Source organism: Lactuca virosa, chromosome 8, assembly GCF_052849685.1.
Source record: "Lactuca virosa cultivar CGN04683 chromosome 8, Lactuca_virosa_CGN04683_v6, whole genome shotgun sequence".
Lineage (NCBI taxonomy): Eukaryota > Viridiplantae > Streptophyta > Magnoliopsida > Asterales > Asteraceae > Lactuca > Lactuca virosa.
In genome coordinates this window covers 200,707,547-200,732,403 of record NC_136433.1, presented here as the reverse complement: position 1 = coordinate 200,732,403, position 24,857 = coordinate 200,707,547, and the positions used below count along the sequence as shown (strand labels likewise).

At 37.1% G+C, this 24,857-nt stretch overlaps 1 protein-coding gene across 1 annotated transcript; it reads left to right on the top strand.

Moving 5' to 3' along the window:
- Positions 1-237: 237 nt before the first annotated feature.
- LOC145128803 (casein kinase 1-like protein 4) lies at positions 238-3,878 on the top strand. The gene is made up of 14 exons (XM_079063607.1): positions 238-448; positions 536-576; positions 1,206-1,275; positions 1,391-1,539; positions 1,694-1,789; positions 1,890-1,960; positions 2,089-2,150; positions 2,252-2,315; positions 2,401-2,485; positions 2,580-2,706; positions 2,817-2,899; positions 2,984-3,041; positions 3,142-3,218; positions 3,323-3,878. The coding sequence occupies exons 1-14, from the start codon at positions 373-375 to the stop codon at positions 3,503-3,505; spliced, it is 1,242 nt and encodes a 413-aa protein (XP_078919733.1). The 5' UTR covers positions 238-372; the 3' UTR covers positions 3,506-3,878.
- The last annotated feature ends 20,979 nt before the right edge of the window (positions 3,879-24,857 follow it).

The following is a 24,857-nucleotide window of genomic DNA, read 5'->3' as shown; positions in this document are numbered from 1 at the left end:
ACCTATGATTTCTGTTCATCTCGCCAACAACCGACACCCCGTTACACCGTATTATAAAATCTTACCCTTCATTTCATATTATCATCGTATCTTACCCTCTTACAAAAATATTATGACATCTTACCCCCCTACGCGTTTTGTCCAACTTAAGTCCTCGGTCCAACAGTTAACGAAGCCATACGCACTTACTAGTTTCTGTTTTTGGATAACAAAATATAATATAATAAAATAAACAAATACATAAACAAAATCCTCTCATCTCTCCAATAATTCTTTCATCTTTATCTCCTTCAAATTTTCGAGGAAGACCTGCTCCAGTTTCATTTTTCGTCAAGCTGTTGTTGTTGATCTGGAAAACGCGTATCTACATATATGGACAGGATAGTCGGAGGAAAGTACAAACTCGGTCGGAAGATCGGAAGTGGATCCTTCGGTGAAATTCATCTAGGTTTTACTTTTACTTTTTGTTGTTCTTTCTTAAATCGGTAAGTTTTGTTGAAATTGAACTTGAGAGAGTTAAGGATTTTTTGTGCAGCCACGCATGTTGATACGTTTGAAATCGTCGCCGTGAAGATCGTAAGTGTTGAACATGATTAATTGCAGTTACTTTTTTGTTCATTTTTCGATTAGTTTGATAATTTACTATTATGTTTGAAGAATGACTTTTTAGATTGGTTTTATTGCGATTGAACTAGAAGGTCAGCTACTGTGAGGTCGCGTATCCAGTTTATAGTACACCATATGAGATAGTTGTAGTTAACTAGTTATTATGTTGAATATTGCTTCCAATTGCTGAATCTGAACGTAATCGGTGTGAGTTTGTCACACTAGGGTTAGGGAGCATTGAATTTGAGGCTTAGGATCCGAATTGTAGCAGGTTTTAGTCCGATTATGAACTGATTTAGCTTGAATCGAGATTGTTTGCAATGGTATTCCAGCTACTTAGCATGCCATTGGTGTTTCTGCAATAAAAATTGTCTAATCTATCTATGATGTGAAGTAATCAGAGCATGTTCCTTACTTCCTTTGGCTGTCTATGTTGTACTACCTTTATATTGTTTATTTACTTTTGCTTAAGGTTAAGGTTAAGTTTACAGAGACTGAATTAAGTGAAAGTAATCCATAAGAACTCATAGTTTTGTACATGCATTGCTTATTTTAGTGTAACATGAACTCAGTCGAGATATTTTTTTCTGACTCTGCAGGAGAACAATAAGACAAAACATCCTCAACTTCTATATGAAGCCAAGTTATACAATATTCTTCAGGGAGGAAGTACGTATAGCATTATCATAACAAAGATATACATGTTTTCCTTCCCTTTCATGTCTTCTATTGAGAAATGATATATATCATTACATCAATTTCCAATCGTTGTTTTCACGTGTAGGTGGTATACCTGCCATAAAATGGTCTGGTGTAGATGGAGAGGATAACATTTTGGTACTCGATTTGCTGGGACCAAGTCTTGAGGACCTATTTGTCTATTGTGGGAGGAAATTTCAATTAAAGACGGTCTTAATGTTGGCTGATCAAATGGTAACTATCCATCTATTGTACACCCTATTCAAACAGTATACTTCCATTCTATAGACATCAACTTCTAGGTTTTGGACCTTATAGTTTCTGTTAGGTCATTACATGTTTGTTCTTCACTATAGCAATTAAGAAGCTAATCTCTTTGTGTGTGTAGATTACACGAATCGAGTATGTACACTCTAAAGGGTTTTTGCATCGTGATATCAAGCCTGATAATTTTCTCATGGGTCTTGGTCGAAAAGCAAACCAGGTAATAATAAAGGCCTTACTTTGTTTGTTTCAAATCGCTAAGGCATTTTGCAATGATGTCATTATCACATATGCTTTCATTTTATGATTTTATCCATTAGGTTTATATTATCGATTTTGGGCTTGCAAAAAGATATCGTGATGCAACAACCCATCGACACATTCCTTACAGGTATACCTTTCAATTTGGCATATATAGATATAGACTTCCCAAATTTGAATATCCCATTATCCCTTTTCTTCCATGATTTCAAATCACAGATTCAATGGTTTTATAAATTCTGCTACCTATTTTTTCAGGGAGAACAAAAATTTAACTGGAACAGCACGTTATGCAAGTTGCAATACTCATCTTGGAATTGGTAAGAACTAAGAATAGCTTTCACTGAACTTGAATGAATGATATTATCACCCTAAAATATAGGAGAAAACTTAAAATTCATTTTTGTTGTCTCTTTTCTAGAGCAAAGTCGACGTGATGATTTAGAGTCTCTTGGATATGTACTTCTATATTTTCTTAGAGGAAGGTACCCAATTTTGCTGTGATGTATATTTTTTTTAGTTTTATAATTCCTTCAATGTTAATTTTGTTAACATAAACTTTGTGTCTAGCCTTCCATGGCAGGGTCTAAAAGCTGCCACAAAGAAGCAGAAGTATGACAAAATATGTGAGAAGAAATTGTCAACTCCAATTGAGGTGAATACATGCCAATATACCATGTCATTTATCTAATTGAGTTTAAATCTTCATTTTTTTTTTCTGTTATGCCTTACAATTTCAATTCATTAAGGTTCTATGCAAGTCTCACCCTGTGGAATTTGCTTCATACTTCCATTATTGCCACTCATTGACATTTGATCAACGACCTGATTATGGATTTCTCAAACGTTTATTCCGAGAATTATTCACTCGTGAAGGTATTTTTGTGGCAATTTATAAATTTGCAATAAAGAACACCAATTTTATATCGAGTGAAATTCATGAAAAGCTACTTCATGCAAATAATATTTTTATATTTGTGTTGCAGGATTTGAATTTGATTATATCTTTGATTGGACAATTCTTAAATACCAACAGTCACAAAAGAATAAAACTCAACCACATGGATTGGTTAGTTAGTGCTCTTTCAATGTAGTTTCTCTCTTCATATAATATTTCTTAATTTGTCTAATAAAAACTATCCATCTTTTACAGACAGGTCATGGAGAAAGCAGCAGTGGGGCCATTCGAAAAGATATGGAAAAACATCAAGGTTAGAGATCAAATAATATATTTATAAGAAAAAAATAAATTAAGATAATATTCATCAAACTAACATGTGTGTGTGTGTGTTGTGTTCCTTTCAAACAAAGTCGCCAGTCCTGGCATCCGAATGCAAATAAAATCACCAATCAACCGAATGACTCCCGAAAATCCTCCCGAAAGAAACGTAAACCATCTGTTTTTTTAACTTTTATATATATATATATATATATATATATATATATATATATATTGAAACTAAAGTAACTGTATATAATGCTGACGTGGCAGATGTTGAGTCATTTGCAAATGCCACAATCATCATCTGGCCCAAAAAGATACCCAACAAAACCATCAGACTCCAACAACAACACTAATCATCATCCAATTCCAGACACGACTACTACTACTACAACAACAGGTCCTTCCAGCAGTTGGATTTCCTCCTTACGCCGTATTTCTTCTGCTAAGTAAACTCGTGAGGGTGTGTATTGTCATTTCACATATACCGCCAATTCAGCAGCTTTTGTGCCTTGCTGAAGAAGCTATCACTATTCACTATGAATGTAAATTGAATGGGTTCATGTTCATTGTTCATGATTCATGATTCATGATTCAGAAGCTATATGTATAAAGCCCAAAGCTCACTTAATACAGGTCACATCACAATATCACATCTTTCTTCCTTTTCAGGTCAACAACTAAAAAAATCCAAAAATCAACTCTCGGGTTTTAGCTTCTGTGAATCTTTTTTTTTTTTTTTTTTTTTGTTTGTTTGATTGTTCATACTTTTGATTTCTGTCGATCTGTGCACATAGTTCTGAAAACATTTGTTTGATTTGATTGATGTATGGTTGTTGTGTGACGTCTTCTACAAGCCTTTTGTTTCAGTGTTACTACCACAATTGACAAAGCTCGTGACATGGCCAATCATATTCAAGTAATTAATGACTGACTTTTTATATATACAAATATTTCTTGTTTATATTTATAGCAAAATTAAGTAACGTGTTTGTGATCTTTTATCTGCAGAATCTTTCCTTGATGGGCACACTGGAATTGTGGTTTGACCTCGAGGGATGCTATACGGTTTCATTGTTTTACTATAATATCCATTCCTTTTGTCTTTCTTGTGTCTTTTGTTGTCAATATGGACTTATCATGCACCTTTGATAGTGAAAGCGGTACATGAGTTTTTATTCCAGTGTGGATTGGGCTCATTGTGGGCACTGTGTTAGCAAGCAGTGTGGGCAATCTCACGGTTGCTGATAGAATAATATTTAGTATATAAAATGAGCAAGACAAGAAAGCATATATGATATGGAGCTTATTAAGATATTAGTATGAATTACACAATAGGTTAGCAAGAGACTTGGTCTAAGTCTTGTTTTGTTAAAGTGGCATAGATGTGTATATGGGACAAGTTCTGTTTAGGTCAAATCCGTTCTGAAAGAATGGTCAAGGTGTGTGTGTTTGTTTGGATTTGATGGTATATGGGCAAAGTCAAGGTACATATATCCGTAAAAAGGCGAAAGTGTGTTGTTACTTTTATAATGTGGTAAATGTGTGTTTTGTTCTATAAAAATGTGTGAAAAAAAAATATTAATCCAGAGTGTGAGTTTGAACAAATTACAAAAATGTGAGCATGAAAAAACGACATGATCGTCCAAAATCTTCAACTTGATGGTTTGTAGGAAAAACTGATGATCAATTGTTTGTATTTTGATTTACTTTGTATAGTATATGGTTGGAAAGATTTGGAAGTTTACTCTGCAACGCAAGAAACAGCGAGTCATTTGGAGATTTGTTGAATATGTTGTGTTCGTTTTTCTACATTTTGTCACGTGGGTAGATTCATATGAATTCGACCAAACTCTAAGGGCTTAGGAACTGCCCTGAAATGCTTATAAATTGGTGAGCTTTTGTTTGGAGTCTGACATGTTGAGTTTGATCATTTTTTTTTTAAGAAAATAGCTTATACAGTTTAGATTATTATTTAGAGATTATATAAGTATTGTGGTTGGGACCGAGGGGTATCTCCTTCCCCGGTCAATTCGGGTTTGAGTGGATTCTTTGATGGGTACGAGTATTTTTTCCATCTCTTGTTGGTAGGCTAAATAAGATAAATTTCGACTTGGTAATTTCTACATGATGAGTAGTATCATTGGATCCGATCTCTAATGGTTCCATCCGTTAAGTTTTCCTTTTTCTTTTTTTTTTCTTTTTTGTTTTTAAGTCCATACCACGGACTAGATTGATTTGGTCTGGTTCAATGGATTTTTTTTTTCTTTTTTTAGTTTTTTTAGTACTAAAGGTGCACGGAGTTGGTCGATTTTGGTGGGAAAAAGCCGTGGGGTCAGCGGTCCTGGCGGTTTCGCTCCCAGCTTGGGTTAGGCTAGACGGGTTCATGACCATTTCCAACCCATAACTCTCTTTATCTCCCGCATGTTCTAGTACTTATGCCACATGTTTAAGTACTTATACATTTGGATTTCAATTATGAATTTTATGCAGAAAAATCTCATTATTTTGGAAATTTTTTTGATAAAGTCATAATTTTTTTTAAACAGAAAAGTCCTGATTATTTAACATTTTGCCCAAATTAACGAAAAATTTTATTTTTTTATTTTAACAGGAAATGAAATATTACATGATTTCCCAAATAATGCGATTTGTCTTTTCAAAAAAAAATATTTAAAACTTTATCAAAAAATTTCCCAAAATAATGAGATTTTTTCACATAAAACCCTTTTAATTATCATTTAAGATTTTAATTATTGTTTTAGGATTTTAATTATCGTTTAACCATTTCAATTATCGGTTTAGTAAATATTTTAATATTTTTAATGAAATTTAAGAGTGTTGAGAGGGTTCAGAAACATGTGTTACGTGTGTAATGTGTTGAGAATAATAGAAGAGAGATTATAGAGAATAAATTGATGTCACCTATGTGTTTTGGTACACATGTTCCGCTAGATCGCTCTACCTTCAATCAAAAATAATCATAAAATTACATAACATAAAAGTTCCATAAAAAAACATAATTCAAAGATGTTACTATTCTTCGTTCATGTTGTTTTGGTACATATGCTCCGTTAGATCTTCTAAAAGATTGAGTTTCAGTGTTCTGAATTTCAATTACTTTTGCTAAAAATTTAGTTGAACCGGTTATGAACTCTTAAGTCGGGGTACCTATGTCGTTCTCATCGTACATGCAAATCGCTCTACATTCATATTCAATAATCATATTATGCATTATAATACATGCATACATTATTCGTTTTAACTTTTCCATATCCCAGAGTCGTGCAACATATTTCACTATATGTCATGTCTGCTTGAGGACTCCAAATGCCCTTTGTATATCCTCTCTAACATATTCTTGTCTTTTTGTGAATAACTTTGCTTTTTCAGTTTGAGGTACCGCGTATGCCATCACAAAGGTAGTAACCATGTTTCTACGAATGCTCGTTCACTGTGACAGACATATCAGGTGCTTTTCGGGTCCATATATCGTTGAAAATGGAGGATTGGCCAAGAACATTACAGTTATTGTTAGACCCTACAACTCTAAAGAACGAATGTCATATCTACAAATCCTACGATGCAACAGCTTCCAATATCATAGTCGACTCACCTATATTGTTGTTGTGATAAGTTTCCGACTTGACTCCGTTTTCTTTGGCAACCGAAGAAGCAAGCCTGAGGATCACAGTACAAGAGAAGAAATTTGTTAGGCTTCGTCCGAGAAGGTCTCCCGGAACTAAGCTCCGACGGTCAAGTTAGTTTTTCTTTTCCTTGAGAGAAGAGAGATCAAGTCTATTCAAGTGCAGGAGAGAAGTAGAAGATTCTCGGTCCATTCTCTTGGAGGAGAAGGAACCTTTTCATACATGTATTTAGGGGAATAAATCCCCGACAATATCCTTTACCTTTTCAGGTCCTGCAGATCGTGGAGGTTTTTCATTGGTGGGACGTGCCCCGCACATGGTTGTTTGTTATTGGTGCAACGTTGTCGGGAGGCGGGATTTAGAGCACTATCCTTGTCTCTGTGGGAGCTGTAAGTACTCTTTTGTCCAGTGGGAGACGTAGGCCCCATTTCTGGAGGGTTGTCCCTGATTAGCGGAATACGAGGATGAGTACGCGAGGGTTCTTGGGCGATGGTTCGGGTCTGGCACTCGTCCAAGTGGCAATCCTTGATCAGGTTGTTTTATGGTTGACGCTTCCGTTACCCTTTGATGTATTCTTGGTTAGATACGTTAACAAGTCCCCTAGGCTAGTAAATGCTAGCGTTTGCTTGAGCTAGCTGAGTTGTTCTAGCGTGGATTTGGGCACGTGTTTGGTGAGAACGGTTCGTGACGCATTTCTGACGTAATAGAGCCGTTCTGGCCAGATAGTTTCCGCCTTCGGAACGGTTCGGTTCCATCACTTCGCGACTTATTTAAGGGTCCCTTATTTTTAGGAACAATTACGTGCTTCATTTTTCCGTATATCAGCCATCTCGTTCTCCTTTGTCGCTTTTTCTTTCTCCTACGCCTTTCTTCTTCGATTCCCGATGACCCTCACCAGATCCGGAACCGCCCCTACGCCTGACGAGTTCGAGTCTCTTGAGTTCTGGTTTGGGTTTATGCCTGAGCATGAAGTTCAATTACCGCTAGAAGGGTCTACGATTTATTAACCACCGGCGGGGAAGGTTGGTATTCCTATGACGATTTTCGAGGTCGGGTTTCGTCTTCCTGTTTCAGATTTCTTCGACGAGGTTATGTGAAAATATGGTTTCTCTATTCACGAATTGACCCAAAAACGTTGTGAACAAGATAGTTGGGTTTGAGTTGGGGTGTCGGGCGTTGGGTGTCCTTCCCCAATTTCGAGCATTCCAATCTTTCGTCAATTCGTCTACCCATTCGGGTGTTCACACATTTTCCCAGCACCGCAGTACGCACGCCTTTATAGTTAATCAGAAGGCGTCTAGGAAGAACTGGCAGGAACTGTAGTTGTGGGTTAACGGCGATTTGGTCGGACCTGGCTCCCGACAATTGCAGCACCCGATCTGAAGACATGCGCAAGTTCGATGAACGCATCCTCGTATTATCCGTGTAGAAATCTGTTGTCGAGGATCAGGTGGCAACTCTGGACGGGGAGGTCAATCGTTTGTCCCAGCAGGTCCAGAGTTTGAGCTCGGAGAAGAAGCATTAGCGGAGCGCTTGGCGTTTCAGGACGATAAGCTGGCGACTAAGGTTTCGAGGAGGAAGATCTTGGAGGTTGATTTGGCTTGGGTCCTTCAAAAGGGGGTGGTTCGTGTGGTGGACCGTGTTGTCGAGAGCATTTAGTTCGCGCTTGGAATCCAACGCGTGAAGGTCGCGTGTGTGGCTGCTGGTATAAAGAGTGGGAAGCAGGTGGCGCGAGGGTGGCCGACTAGCGGTGGTCTCGGCTTGTCTGAACCGAATGGTGTGGCACGATCTGTTGAAGCGATGCAAGCTTCCATCAGGGCTTTTGCCGAGACAGACTTTGTGTCCTATCTTCGCTTGGGCGAGCTCGGTCTTGCTAACCTTCGCCAACTATATTCCGAGGAGGAGGAACTTGCTTCAGATGGTGGTGTCGAGGGCGCTGACTTGGCTCGTCCCCGCCATGGTTGATCTTTGTTTAAAGACTGATTGTTTTTTCATAGCGTTCACCCATTTTTGTGAGTGTTTCTTTTTGTTTCTAAAGATTGTTTTGCGGGCCTTGCTCTTGGCTTTTGGTCAAGTGGCCAATTGCCTCTCTTTTGTGTATGCTTAAAGTGAGTCGAGATCGTCACCTCGAGACTCCCTGGACTTATGTATGTTAAATTGTGAGGGGAAGGTTATGATCCTTCGAACCCTTCAAGTATGTCTGGTTGAAGAGCCTGGAGGCTTTGTTGCTGTTTGAATCGACATGTTTACAGAGAGGGGTTATAAACTTCTGAGATTTATGGTTGCATGTTAGCGGTTTGTTTTGCTCAAATGATGTGGGTGATCAACCCATATCTCCATTTGGTAAACACACGCAACTCTTTCTCTCTGTGTTTTTACACGTATGTGCGTATTTTGGTACATAAAGTTGGTCACTGTTACTTTATTCATGACTCATGAAATTTTATTAACCGGAACATTTTGGTGATAACCGAAAGATAGTTGTGCCGGCGCTTGGCCGAGGTGTGGTTCCTAGGACGGTAGCCCGGGCGCCACTACATCCCCCATTTTTACAAATAAAAATGGCGCATGCTGTGCGCGTTCCATGTCCGAGGTATCCGCTTCCCGTCTTGTGCTTCTAGCGTATATTCTCTGTCTCGATGCTCCCCTACTACCTTGTATGGTCCTTCCTAGGCCACACTTAGCTTGCCCAGTGGCTCCGAGCAGCTAGATTCGTTCTTCCTTAGCACCCATTCTCCTATCTTGAAGTTCTTTACCTACACCCGTTTTTTGTAAAAGTTTTCTGCACGGGCTTTGTAGGCCGCTTGTCGTAGTTAGGTGGCTTCACGTTTCTCGTCAAGCATGTCCAGGTCTTGCTGTCGTTCTGCCTCGTTCGAGTCTGCGTCGAAACTGGTTACCACCAATTATTCGCTCGAAATCTGGAGTGGGAGCACCACCTCTGTGCCGTATGTCAGGTTGAAGGGTGTCTCTCCCGTTCCTGACCTTGCGGTGGTACGGTACGACCACAACACTGTTGGCAGTTCTTCCGTCCAGGCCCCCTTTGTTTTCATCAGGCGTTTCTTAAGCCCATTCACGATGGTTTTGTTTGTTATTTCGGTTTGGCCGTTCGCTTGGGGGTACGCAACTGAGGTAAAGCGATGGTGGATCTGTTTCTCCCCTCACAATTATTTGAAGGGACTTCCCTCAAATTGGGTGCCATTGTCGCTTATTAGGACTTTGGGAGTGCCGAACCGGGTTAGGATGTTCTTCCACATAAACCGGATCATCTGCTTGCCCGTGACTGTGGCTAAGGGCTCCGCTTCAATCTATTTCGTGAAGTAACCAACTGCGACCAGTAGGAACTTCAGTCCTCCTGGGGCAGCCGGGAACGGCCCTACGATGTTAATGCCTCATTGGTGAAAGGGCCATGGGCTGCTAATGATGGTCAGGATTGTTGTTGGCTGGTTCTGGAACGGGGTGAATGCCTGGTATTCCAGGCATTTCTTGGTAACTTTGGCCGCGTCTTTGTATACGTTGGGCCAGTATACGCCTAGACGAACTATTTTTACCGTGAGTGCCTGTGCCCCCTCGTGTGCTCCTACTTCACCTGAATGGCTTTCCTCCAAGAGGGTTTGTCCTTCACCGTGTGAGATGCATCTGAGCCATGGCACTAGATATCCTCTCTTGTACAACTGCATACCTTTTACTGCAAACTTTCTCGACAACCAACTTTCTCGACACAATGACTATACGACCAGTGAAGGGATTGAAGAACCAAGTCAACAACCAACTTTCTCGACACAATGACTATACGACTAAGGAAGGGATTGAAGAACCAAGTCAACAACCAACTTTCTCGACACAATGACTCCTAACATTCTCAGCCTGTCAGTGTGTGACTTCACCTCCAATACATGTGCACACACAGACCTTCCATCTTGGTGTTTGCTAGCCAATAGGGCTTGAGTGATCTTGAACTTTTCAAGTCTTTGAACTTGTAGGTTAGGGAGAATTATTGGAGGAGGCGGAGGAAGTGAAGTACCACTACAACACGAAGAAGGGATTAATCTTTCACCTTGATCGTCTTGTGGAATATCATCTTTATAATGAAAAGATTTGTGAAGACCATAGTTGTCAGAACTAGACATCTACAAGGGAGAAATTCAAGTTTAGTTAATTTATGTCCTTAATATAACACCCAAATTAAATATTAAGGCTAGGACCAACACAATAACTTACAATTCGGAAGAGGGATGTCGTAATCCAATTGCAAATTATTTGAAGGTAGGTAAATGACGATTTACCAATTTCCACCATGAAAAACGAAATTGATTATTAAGTTTTAAATGAATTGAAATTCCTACATCTTTTGAGATTCATTGAAATTTTCAATGGCATGTTTAATCTCGATTATGCCCTTCAATTTTGTGACTGAGATACCGATGATCACAAACAATGTGTGAATAACCATGCAAATTAGCTTGGTACTCTCGATGTCATTTATCACCTAATCAATGTGTCGGTTAACCACACACGCTCCATTGATCTATGACAAACATCGAGATACCCTTTGCCACCCTTGTTAGTCCAAGTTAGTGTGTCGGTTAACCACACACGCTCCACTAACGACTTGGCAAGGTGCAAAGTGCAATTTCATGGGTTAGCATCAAATTCACATTTTTCCTAAAGTAACTAAGACTGGGAATTTATAAAATATTTAGTTACTTTATAATTCATTATACTTTAATGAGGGTTTAGTGTCCTATCCTACCCGTTTGGCTAACGACCCTCCACCGGTCAAGGAAGCGGTGGGTGAGAGTGGACACCCATTAAACCACCATTTTATAGGCAGTAACCTTATACCCCCCTTATAGACCGGCTTCGTGAATGAGACCTACTAGCGGTAAGACTGACTTTTAACTTATACATATATAATATATTAAACTTTTAATTTTATATAGTATAAGGGTGTATTTTACACTTTTAAAATACTAGATGGTTTAATCCATTAATAAATTATACTCTTAATTTAATTAAACTTAAACCATGTCATTATGGAATTATTAAATCTCTTTTAATTAAACACTTTAATTAATTTAACAAAGTCCATAAGGTGTAATTTGAACTATTCAAAAACATCAAGGTTCTAAATAAAATTCAAAATTAAAAACTATTTAATTAATTTTTAATTTATGAACCCAAGAGTTACACCTTTTATTTACAAGAGTTTCTTAATTTGAGACTTTTCAAATACCAAAACTTGAGGACAAGTTTTGTAACTCTTTAAAACCTTTTGGTTTTCCATAACTTATGAGTTAATGTGATTTTTTTTATGAAAAAACTTTTCATGTTCCATAACTTGAGGACAAGTTATGGAGGACTTTAAAAAACATTTAAGATCAATTTTACCAAGCAAAATTATCATGTAATTTTTCATGATCTAAATTAACTCATATAGCAAGACAATTCATATCAAATAATACAAATAATTATCTTATTATCTTAAAATTTGACAATTGTCCTTTGATTGGATGAGGATCAACATTACCAAATCAGAAAATACATTTTTTATGATTACAAAACATTTTGTGGTAATGATCCTAAACCAATTCTGGCCAAAAAATCGAAATTCTGCAACCAGAGGCATCAACTCGTCGAGTGCATGATCATGACTCGTCAAGTTTCCCTTTTACTGAGTGGACTCGTCGAGTCAGCCAGTGGACTCGGCGAGTTCATCAGTCAGAGGCTAGAAAATCGATTTTTTCAACTTTGAAAAATAGCAAGCATCAAATATAATAGAAAACAATCCTAGTCTCTGATACCAATGAAGGGTTTTGTATACTACAACATCCTATAGTGCACATACAACCCTAATTACTTTGGATCTATGTTTTCTCTAATTATACATGCAATATTGTTTCCAAAGCATGAAGCCTATAACTATCATACAATTGACATAAACAACATAGAATTGAGTTATAGAATTACCTCTTTGTTGTAGCTTGTAGTTTTGGCCTTTAAGAACTTTGCACCTGAAATGTGATGCCTCAGATTGTTCACAAACACCATGAACAAATGGAGGACTTTTGAGAGAGAATATGGAGCACTAAAATTGGGCTATGCTTCTCCAAGAATACATGTTCAACCAATTTTAGGCCAAAAGGGTGTCATATATATAGTGTAGGAATCAAAGAGTCATGGGTAAACCCTAATCCATACACTTGGGTTATGATCCATATTTCATGTGGGCTAACTCTTTATGTATACTTACATAAACTTAGCCTATCATCGATCAATATCCCAAACAATATATATCACTGATTTACATAATCAGTCCCTGTTAATTTAATTAGTCTCTTTTGATCACAATCAATACTAATTAAATAACATGATTTCATATTAATATATTAGAACTTATAATATATTAATAAATCATAAATAACCTCTTCTCAAAAGTCCATCCTATCAAATTGCTCTGGTGAAGGCAACCCAAATGGACCATGCTACTCTCGGGTCAAGTACATACCAATTATAGTTATGGGCTTAGACACCTAATCTAACAGGTTGTGGTTTTCGCCCTCAAGATTAGGCTACATTACCTCTATGGGGTTTGTTGTACTATTTACACGGATCACAAGAGCCTGAGGTACTTGATGGATCAGCCGAATCTGAATATGACACAGTGTCGGTGGTTGGATGCGGTGAAGGATTATAATTGTGAGATCCTTTACCATCCGGAAAAGGCCAATGTGGTGGCCGATGCTCTCAGTCGCAAGGCGGTCGCGGCTCCGATCAGGGATATCTGTATGAGGATGACAGTGATTACTCCAATCTTGGAACAAATTCGAGAGGCTCAGGTCGAGGCTATGAAGGAATAGCACCGAAAGAGTGAGCACATAGTAGGTCAGGTGGCTTCATTCGATTATGATAGCTGGGGTTTATTGACTCTCCATCGGAGAGTGTGGGTTCCTTATTGGGTAGGTGTGCTCCAGGTTCTGATGGAGGAGGCACACAAATCGAGATTCTTCATTCATCCAGGGGCGACAAAGATGTATAGAGATCTTCGTCCTGATTATTGGTGGCCATGTATGAAGCGGTACATAGCTTGGTATGTGGAGAGGTGATTTACTTGCAGGAAGGTCAAGGCCGAGCATCAGCGGCCTCATGGCAAGATGAATCCATTATACTTTGCCGTTTGGAAATGGGAAAAGATTACCATGGATTTCATTACAAAGTTGCCTCGGATAGCGCACATAGTGGATTTTATTTGGGTCATTGTGGATCGATTGACCAAGAGCACGCACTTTATTCCAATTAAGGAGAGTATCTCTGCAGAGAAGTTGGCTGATATTTATATCAGGGAGATTATGGCACGGAATGCGGTGCCGGTTTTGGTGGTTTCAGACAGGGATGTGAGGTTTACTTCCAGGTTTTGGAAGAGGTTTCACGAGGAGTTGGGTACACGTCTGCATTTCAGCATGGCCTTTCTCCCACAGACGGATGGTCAGAGCGAGCGGACCATCCAGCCATTGGAGGATATGTTGCGAGCGTGTGTTCTGGATTTCGGCGGTAGTTGGGATATGTATCTTCTGTTAGCGGAATTTTCGTACAACAATAGCTATCACACCAACATCGATCGACCCCTTTTTAAGATGCTCTGTGGGAGGAAATGCAGGACCCTAATATGTTGGGGTGAGGTCGGTCAATGAGTCATGGGGAGTATCGAGGTGTTAGTCAAGACTACCGAGTTGAATCAGCAGGTCGAAATAGACTTTATACGGCTCAGAGTCGACATAAGAGCTATGCCGACAAGCGCCGATCAGACCTATAGTTTCAGGTTGGATATATGGTTCTCTTGAAGGTGTCACCTTGGAAAGGTGTCATCCGATTCAGGAAGTGGGGCAAGCTGGGCCTGAGGTATATCGGTCCTTTCAGGGTTGTAGCCCGAGTAGGCATGGTAGCATATTAGTTGGATCTGCCGGAGGAACTAAGTCAGATTCATAGTACTTTTCACGTCTCTCGGCTATATAATTGTTTGGTTGATGATTCTGCAGTGGTTCCATTGGAGGATATTTAGGTGGACAACCGCCTGAACTACATTGAGAGACCGGTAGTGATCCTCGACAGGAAGACAAAAACCTTGAGGAACAAGGTTATTGAGCTGGTAAAGGTGCAGTGGTAGCCATGCAAGGGTTCATAATGTTGGGTTTTGAGCATTCTAACACTCCTAAGTGTACATGCAACCCTAAATACCTTGGATCTATGTTTTCTCTATTATACATGCAAATATGATTATCCAAGGTATTATCCTAACTAGCATACCAAAACATTGATACTAGGATAATAAAATAGATAGAATACATACCTTGTTGTTGTTGCTTGACTCCATGAAGCTTGAGAGCCTAGTGCCCCAAGTGTGACACCTCAAATGGTTCACACAACATCATGAACTCTTGGAATAACCATGAGAAGAAGACATACATGTTCAAATTGGCTAGCCCTCAAAGTATGTATCACTTGTCGTTAATTTCTTGAACTAAAGGGGTTCTTATATAGTGTGGCTATTAGGGTTACACCATGTAACTCATGACTTTACCCATTCCTTATGCTCCATGGGTTTTAACCTCCATGGAGTATCCATGGATCACCACATGGGTTAAACCCAACATAAAGGAATCTTGTATCATAAGCCCACATATATAAGAATGAATGATTTACACAATCAATCCCCATATATTTAATTAGTCTCTTTTTGATCACTAAATTAAGTCCAAATTAATTATTGATCAATACTAATTAAATAACATGATTTCATATTAATATATTAGAACTTATAATATATTAATATGTCACAAAATGTCTTTTCCTCATAAACGGTCTATCCAAATGTTCCGATGCCATGCAACCCAAATGGACCATGCCGAGTCGGGTCAAGTACATACCAATTATAGTTATGGACTTAGACACTAATCCAACAGTCTCCCACTTGGATAAGTCTAAAACTATTATTGCGTATGACTTCAGGAACCAACTGGCAATCGTAGCTCTCAAAAGCCGCTGTCGAACTCTGACCTTGTAGATGAACTCTGACCTTTGTCAATGACTTGTCCATTAGATAAGGGATCATATATTCCTCCATTCTATATATCATATGGACTGAGACATGGATTATAATCATTCTCTCTGTCCATTTGTTGTTTCCCGATTTCCGATTTATGACGACTAACTAATTGAACAAATCAAATCAGTCCAGGCCCGGCCGAGCACTTACATTTGTCATCACCAAATCATCGAGGGGCCCACATATATCGCTTTTATCCCGAAGGTAAAAGGAATGGATAAACTTCGACTCATATGGCTTGTTCTACTACTTGTTGAATCATACACAAAGGCATGTTTTATAACACCGAGTTACCGAATGCGTTTTCGTGCAATCAATGTACAACCAACTCATAGTAACAACTCATATCTCTAGGTTTGAAGAATATAAGATATTATCGTCTCATGATCACTCGTGATAAAATCCATGAAGTGATTCCAATGAGCGCGGGTTGAATCCAATACTCAGAACTTATGAGCACTCATGAATGTTGTAGCAACTCTTGCTATGTCTAATGCACATTAGACAAATCATACAAGCCAAATTCATGACAGTCTTGATTCATATCTACTTCCAACATATGACTGACTGTGGATGGTTTGAATAACTTAGTCATTCAGGGAGAACGACCAAGTTATTCTGGAAGTCAAAACATGCAAAGTGAAACACAAAATAATACTAATCCTATATGGCCCCCAACACTTTGAGTGTAAATAAAACATCTTTTATCTAAGCACCATATTGATTACTCATTATTCATGTTTCGATTAATCAACTTAATACTTGAATTGAAACAATAGTCATGTCATGCTCCAAGCATGCACACTATGTTTTCTAAACACTAGTCATGCCATACACCAAGTATGTATACTATGTTTGTCTATGATCTTCACTTTGTGAATTAGATCAATTGAACATAACTCCAATGATCCTCTTTCACAGTCCCAAATCCTTTTTGTAAATGTAAGAACACCAAATTCTTGTCATTTACCGTAATCTTGTTAGATTCTAAACTTATATGCAATGATCCTCTTGTAATGAATATGCACACAAGTCACAAAGACTTGGCAACAGACATTACAAGGTGTTCCAATGGAAAGCAATTCCATGGAAGTGAAGTCTCAAATTCAAAGTACATTCCTTTGAACATCCTTCTTGCATTAAGTTCTTTAATCTTACACTTATTCAAATAATAACTTCCACCTATGGAAACAATTCCATATTCCCATTTTGACCATGACTTTGAACAAGAGTTGCCTCTTTTCAGAATATGTCAACATGGTCCTTCCAAAATTAACACTATACTTCCAATTGTCCTTGAGCAACCAATCTTTGGTAAACCTTAGATTGTCCTTGACAATTGTTTAATCCTTTTAGTCATATCCAGTTCTAGACCTTTTCCCTTCTTAATTCCCCACGCATTTGGAAAATTTTAGAAAGGATGAATATAGCACATGAAATCGATCCTATATCCGAAGCATATGGGACTCGAGTCATGATGTCTCACATAAAGACTAAACCAGTCTTTTGCTATAACATTTCCATTTCTATTTGCCAAGCTCTCATAATTCAGATTATGAAAAGGGATGCCGTAATCATAATCGAATTTTAGAACGCAAATAATGGACCCATATATAGAATTTCCTTATGTTGAGCCATTGAAACATGAAATTCATATATATATCCTTGACTAAATACGATTAAAATCTCAATCTAAGCTTTTAGAATTGAAATGAAGTATAATTTTCTCTCCCTTAATTATAGCAAAACAACTTTTCCAACCCCTACAGCCTCACGAATTGAAACTTTTGTTTTCTATAATTAACATTGCTAACTTGCAATCTTTATCATAATTATCATGCTCCCACAAACATGATGATTATTAGCATAACACTCATGCTCCCACTAGCTTTGACATGTAATCAAAAATCAGCTGGACTTCTAGAAATCAATACTTTATTGACTTTCTTACAAAAGTTCAGATTTCTGATACTAGATTGCTTTGATAAAACTTTATCAATATCATACACCCTATCTTAGATAGCTCATAGGTGTGTCTAAGCAATTTTAAGAACTATGAAAAGGGATGCCGTAATCATAGTCTAAATTGTTTAGACCTTTGCCACTTCTCACAAGTCCATGTTAGTGTGCCGGTTAACCACGCACGCTCCACTAACGACTTTGAGAACTGCAAATATCACAATTGCTATCTATATAAAATCTACTTAGTGAAAGCGTTTCCTCACCATCATTTTCATGAATCGGAGAGAAACCTTATGACACTTAGATTTTAATGGTGTATGAGTTCCTATCCATATGAATTTTGTCAAAACCATAATCAGAAGACAAGGATAATGACAAATTCAAACTCATATGGACTGAACACAATCTTAATTTCTTGCCATGTGGCAGCTCAAGGGTCTGCCATTGCTTCCAAGTTGCTGTGCAACCAATTGAGAACTCTAAGAACTCATATGCAAAGCCAACTATAATTGGAATGAACACAGAAATAGTCAACATGATAGGTTATAAACCTCAAGTCGTGTGCTAGTGAAGAACTTTAGGTTTTACTCTTGATTAGTTCTTGAGACTTTCAAGACCTTTTAAGACTCCCACTGTCCTCTTGACATATAAGACTCTCTTGTCAGATATTCAAGAGATAGTGTGGATTCTAATCAAGACAAACACTTCACACAATTGGCCTTAGTTGGTCTTTGTTTTATCCAAAACATCACAACTTACCAATTTCAAATGTACAAGAGTAGAAAACTTTTACTCTTACATTTGACAAGTGTTTTAAACCTTCTTTAAGACATGTCACTCAAGTTACAATCTTAGAGTATAACTCTAAAAATTGTTTTTGGAACGAAGTATAAATCATCTTCTTGATTTAACCACTTCAACAATTCATAGCTCCTCTTCTTAGCTACCAGAATGCACTTAGAGGATGAATTGTGATAAGGTCTCTTAATCATTAAGATGATTATATAACATGATACTAAAGTACTCTCCCATCTTTTCAGATTTGAGAAACTTTTATCTTTCTGCCTAAGTTGATTCTTCTTATTCGCTCTGCCATACATTGAAACCTTTTCCAATGTCTCAGAATTACACTTAAGCTTGTAAGTATAACCATATTTACTGAATTTTAGTAAATAATGACGAATAGTCTTAACGATTATTTGTGGTGGACTTAATCAGTGCACAAGAATGTGTACTCGATCCCTTAGTCCTTTACTTGACTCACACATCCATGCGAACAAGTAATTAGTCTTAATTTTCCAATGCTTGAAAGTTCTTATTCATCATGCTATACAACTTGCATGATTCCAAGTTTCTATCCAACTGAAACTTAGGTGATGAGAATCTTTCCTTATTTGGTAAATTTAGACACTACCACAAATGAAAGAATCAATTTCATATTTCCACTCTTGCTATTAATAGAATCTTATAAGCAACACAGATTTTCACAAATGCCATTGTAAGGATATTTTAAAATAAATAAAAACAATCATCATTTTTCCTTTTATTTTAAAAAACTTTGCAGAAAAACTATCCTTACAATGCAAAAGCACATGAAAACTTTGTTGTTATTTATTCCTAAGCAATATATCATAACTCTTAAGAAGTAGCTCAAGAATCCGATCTTCAAACTATGCGATAGAAATCCATCTATGCCATCAGATTCAGCATATTCTTTCTTTAAGTTTCTTCACTTTTTCTTTGATTCTTAAAACATCAACATGTGACCCAGTCACATCATGTATCAAGAATCTCAGAATAGAAACTTAGCAGAGTTAGATAGTGGACTTTACCTGAAGTAGAGTCAAACTTATTGACTTTAACATCCTTAGGTAAATTTGGCAGCTTCGTAACCAATGCCCCTTTCTTTGGCAATGGACCATTGATAATGGGACTATCTCAGACTTAGCCTCTCTCTTTACCATTTGGTCAACCGAGTTGACTATGGTCGATCCCTTTCCATTGGGAAGAGAGAGCTTTACTGGATATCCAATGTCATCATTGTCAATGTCCATAAAGTTTTAGGAAGTTGATCTTAGCAAATAGATAAGATCATTAAGGGTCTTGTCATAGTCTGTTTCATAGGAGTCCCAAAGGAACTCACTATGTGACTTAGAAAGTGATTGATCATCAGCTTCCTCTAGACTTTGACACCCAACTCTCCCGGCTTGTCAACATCTGACTACATCTCCAAGATGTGATCACATATAGACCTTTGTTTGCCAATAGGGCTTGAGTGACCTTAAACTTTTTAGGAACTTGTGGGTTAGGGAGAATAATTGGAGGAGGTGAAAGAAGTATGATTTCCATGGGACATCATCTTCATTTAGGAAAGCTTGTTTCAAGAGATTTGAGAAGATCATCTTTTGGGAGATATTCAAGATAGTTGATTTAAAGTCCTTAATATAACACCCAATATGAAATATTAAGGCTAGGACCCCATAACCTATTTATAACTGGAAGAGGGATGCCGTAATCCAAGTTATAAAATAGTTAAAGGTAGGTAAATGACGATTTACCAATTTCCACCATAGAAAAACGAAATATAATTAAGTTTTAATTGGATTTGAAACTCCTAGATCTTTTGAGATACATTGAACTTTCAATGGCATGTTTGAATCTCGATTGTGCCCTCTCAAGTTTGTGACTGGGATGCCGAGGATCACAAACAAGGTGTGAATAACCATACAAATTGACTTGGTACCCTCAACAATATTACCTAATCGATGTGCCGGTTAACCACACACGCTCCACCGATCTATAATAAAGTTAAGTTACCCTTTGCCACTCTTACTAGTCCATGTTAGTGTGCCGGTTAACCACACACGCTCCACTAACGACTTGGTAAGGTACAAAGTGTAATTTTATGGGCTAGCACCAATTTCACATTTTCCTAAGTAACTAAGAATTGGGAATTTATAAATGTTTAGTTACTTAGTATTTATCATTAATACTTTTAATGAAGGGAGAATTATAGTCCTTTCCTACCCGTTCGGCTAACGACCCTCCACCAGTCAAGGAAGCGGTGGGTGAGAGTGGACACCCATTAAACTGCCATTTTATAGGCAGTAACCTTATACCCCCCTTATAGATCGGCTTCGTGAATGAGGCCTACTAACGGTAAGATTGACTTTATCTTATACATATCTATATAATTAAAATTATAATAATAGTATAAGGGTTTGAATTTTAACTTTTAAAACTCTAAGGGCTAACTTGGAATTAAAGTATTCATAAGTGAAACTTTTCAAATTCCAAAACTTGAGGGCAAGTTTTGAAACTATTCAAAACTAATTAATTCCATAACTTATGTGTTTAAAGTAGTTTTAATTAAAAAACTCTTCAAGTTCCATAACTTGAGGACAAGTTATGGAAGACTTTAAACTAATAAAAGAATGTAACTTTTCTTTATTTTGTAATTTATGGAATTAACTAAGGTTACACATTTTATTACTTAATGAAGTGACTCTTGAACCTCCATAACTTGAGGACAAGACTCTTCATTTTTTGTAACCATTGCCAACTTTTATGAGTTTTATGAAACTTAAATGTGACTTTTCATATAACTTGAGGACAAGTTACAAAAACACATTTTAGAATCAACTCTTAGATTAAAATGGATTGAAAACACATAATCAATTAACTTTTCTATTAATCTAAGCAACTCATAAGAACAAGATAATTCAAATCAAACTTTTTCATGTAATTAGCCTAATCACTAAACTAATACAAAACATGAATCTATTGACAATTATATTTGAAATTGGATTAGTATGAACATTACCACATCAAAAACAAGTTTATAAGTTCAAAAACAGCTTATGGTAATGTTCCTAGTCCATTTCTAGCCAAAAACCTCGAAAATATGCTGTCTGGGGCTCCTACTCGTCGAGTGTATCAACCTACTCGCCGAGTAGGATGATTTTCTTCATGTACTCGGCGAGTTCATCAGTGGACTCGGCGAGTACAGTGCCCAGAATGCCCGAAATTCGACTTTTTCAGCATTTTTCAGCAATTTGCATCAAGTATAATTGAAAACAAGCCTAGGCTCTTATACCACTGTTGGGTTTTGAGCATTCTAGCACTCCTAAGTGTACATGCAACCCTAAATACCTTGGATCTATGTTTTCTCTATTATACATGCAAATATGATTATCCAAGGTATTATCCTAACTAGCATACCAAAACATTGATACTAGGATAATAAAATAGATAGAATACATACCTTGTTGTTGTTGCTTGACTCCATGAAGCTTGAGAGCCTAGTGCCCCAAGTGTGACACCTCAAATGGTTCACACAACATCATGAACTCTTGGAATAACCATGAGAAGAAGACATACATGTTCAAATTGGCTAGCCCTCAAAGTATGTATCACTTGTCGTTAATTTCTTGAACTAAAGGGGTTCTTATATAGTGTGGCTATTAGGGTTACACCATGTAACTCATGACTTTACCCATTCCTTATGCTCCATGGGTTTTAACCTCCATGGAGTATCCATGGATCACCACATGGGTTAAACCCAACATAAAGGAATCTTGTATCATAAGCCCACATATATAAGAATGAATGATTTACACAATCAATCCCCATATATTTAATTAGCCTCTTTTTGATCACTAAATTAAGTCCAAATTAATTCTTGATCAATACTAATTAAATAACATGATTTCATATTAATATATTAGAACTTATAATATATTAATATGTCACAAAATGTCTTTTCCTCATAAACGGTCTATCCAAATGTTCCGATGCCATGCAACCCAAATGGACCATGCCGAGTCGGGTCAAGTACATACCAATTATAGTTATGGACTTAGACACTAATCCAACACATAATGGATGTGGGAGTCGGAGCATGAGATGAGGGAGCATTACCCTGAGTTATTCCCGGAAGCGGACTTCGAGGACCATGTCTGATTCAAGTAGGGGAGAATTGTAGCATCCGAATATCAGGTATTTATATTTATAGCCTTAACCTATTTGAGTTTGTGCATTTGGTTCCATTTAGAGAGTTTTGCATCTCATCCCGTACGTTGGGCGTATATGTGTTGGATTAGTGTCTAAGTTCATAACTATATTTGGTATGTACTTGACCCGATTGGCATGGTCCATTTGGGTTGCATGGCATCATGCATTTGGATAGACTAAAATGAGAGAAATAACACTTAAGGTTTACTAATATATTATAAGTTCTAATATATTAATAAGATTATTTAATTAGTATTGATCAAGAATTAATTTGGAATTAATTAAGTGATCAAAAAGAGATTAATTAAATATATGGGTTGATTGTGTAAATCATCCATACTTGTATATTGGGCTAATGCTCCATGGATTATCAAGTTGGGCTAAAACCCATAGGATGCTCCATGGATGCTCCATGGTGTTTTTGTACCCATGGATCATGGAAATGAAAGGCCATGACAATTAGGGTTTACATGGTGTAACCCTAATTGTGACAAACTATATAAGCATCTTATTCTGGTCAAAATCGGCCACCATGAGAGAACTATGTGTGTATTGTGAGGGCTAGCTGATTTCATGAAGTGGTTCATTTCTCTCTAACTTATTCCAAGTGTATTTAATGTTGTGTGAACCATTTGAGGTGTCACACTTGGGGCACTCGGCTCTTAAGCATCAAGGAATCAAGCTTCATAAAAAGGTATGTCTTCAAACTTGTTTTTATTACCCAAGTATCAAAGATTGTATGCTAGATAGGGTAATACCTTGGAATATTCATATTTGCATGTATAATAGAGAAAACATAGATCCAAGGTATTTAGGGTTGCATGTACACTTAGGAGTGTTAGAATGCTCATAACCCAACAGTGGTATCAGAGACTAGGTTTGTTTTCAATTATACTTGATGCAAAGTGCTGAAAAATGCTGAAAAAATCGATTTTCGGGCTGTCTGGGCACTGGACTCGCCGAGTCCACTGATGGACTCGCCGAGTCCATGAGGAAACTCATCCTACTCGTCGAGTAGGTTCATACACTCGACGAGTAGGACCCCCTGACAACATATTTTCGACTTTTAAGGCTGGAATTGGACTAGAATCATTACCCTAAGCTGTTTTTGAACCTATAAACCTGTTTTTGATGTGGTAATGTTCATTCTAATCCAATTTCATAGATAATTGTCAATAGATTCATGTTTTGTATTAGTTTAATGATTAGGCTAATTACATGAAAAAGTTTGATTAAATTATCTTGTTTTTATGAGTTGCTTAGATTAATAGGAAAGTTATGTGAAATTGTTGTTTTCAATCCATTTTAATTTAAGAGTTGATTCTAAAATGTGTTTTTGTAACTTGTCCTCAAGTTACATGAAAAGTCACATTTAAGAATCATAAAACTCATAAATATTTCATAAGTTATGAATAAAGGAAAAGTTACATTCTTTTAATACTTTAAAGTCTTCCATAATTTGTCCTCAAGTTATGGAACTTGAAGAGTTTTTTGTATTAAAAACTACTTTAAACACATAAGTTATGGAATTGAATAGTTTTGAATAGTTTCAAAAACTTGCCCTCAAGTTTTGGAATTTGAAAAGTTTTCCCTTATGAATACTTTAATTCCAAGTTAATCCCTTAGAATTTTAAAAGTTAAAATTCAACCCTTATACTTTATAGTATTATAAGTTAATAATATATATATATATATATATATATATATATATATATATATATATATATATATGTATAAGAGCAAGTCAGTCTTACCGTTAGTAGGCGTCATTCACGAAGCCGGTCTATAAGGGGGGTATAAGGTTGTTGCCTATAAAATGGGAGCTTAATGGGTGTCCACTCTTACCCACCGCTTCCTTGACTGGTGGAGGGTCGTTAGCCGAACGGGTAGGACAAGGACTATAAATCTCCCTTCATTAAAAGTATTAATGATAAATACGAAGTAACTAAACTTTTATAAATTCCCAATCTTAGTTACTTAGGAAAATGTGAATTTGGTGCTAACCCATGAAATTACACTTTGCACTTTGCTTAAGTCGGTTAGTGGAGCGTGTGTGGTTAACCGGCACACTAACCTGGATTTA

What these genes read in the sequence shown, in the direction of transcription:
- LOC145128803 (XM_079063607.1), top strand. Translation starts at nt 373, where the DNA reads ATGGACAGGATAGTCGGAGGAAAGTACAAACTCGGTCGGAAGATCGGA. An exon ending in TAATGTTGGCTGATCAAATG is followed by an intron (nt 1,540 to 1,693) that starts GTAACTATCCAT and finishes TTGTGTGTGTAG; the next exon opens with ATTACACGAATCGAGTATGT. An exon ending in CTATATTTTCTTAGAGGAAG is followed by an intron (nt 2,316 to 2,400) that starts GTACCCAATTTT and finishes CTTTGTGTCTAG; the next exon opens with CCTTCCATGGCAGGGTCTAA.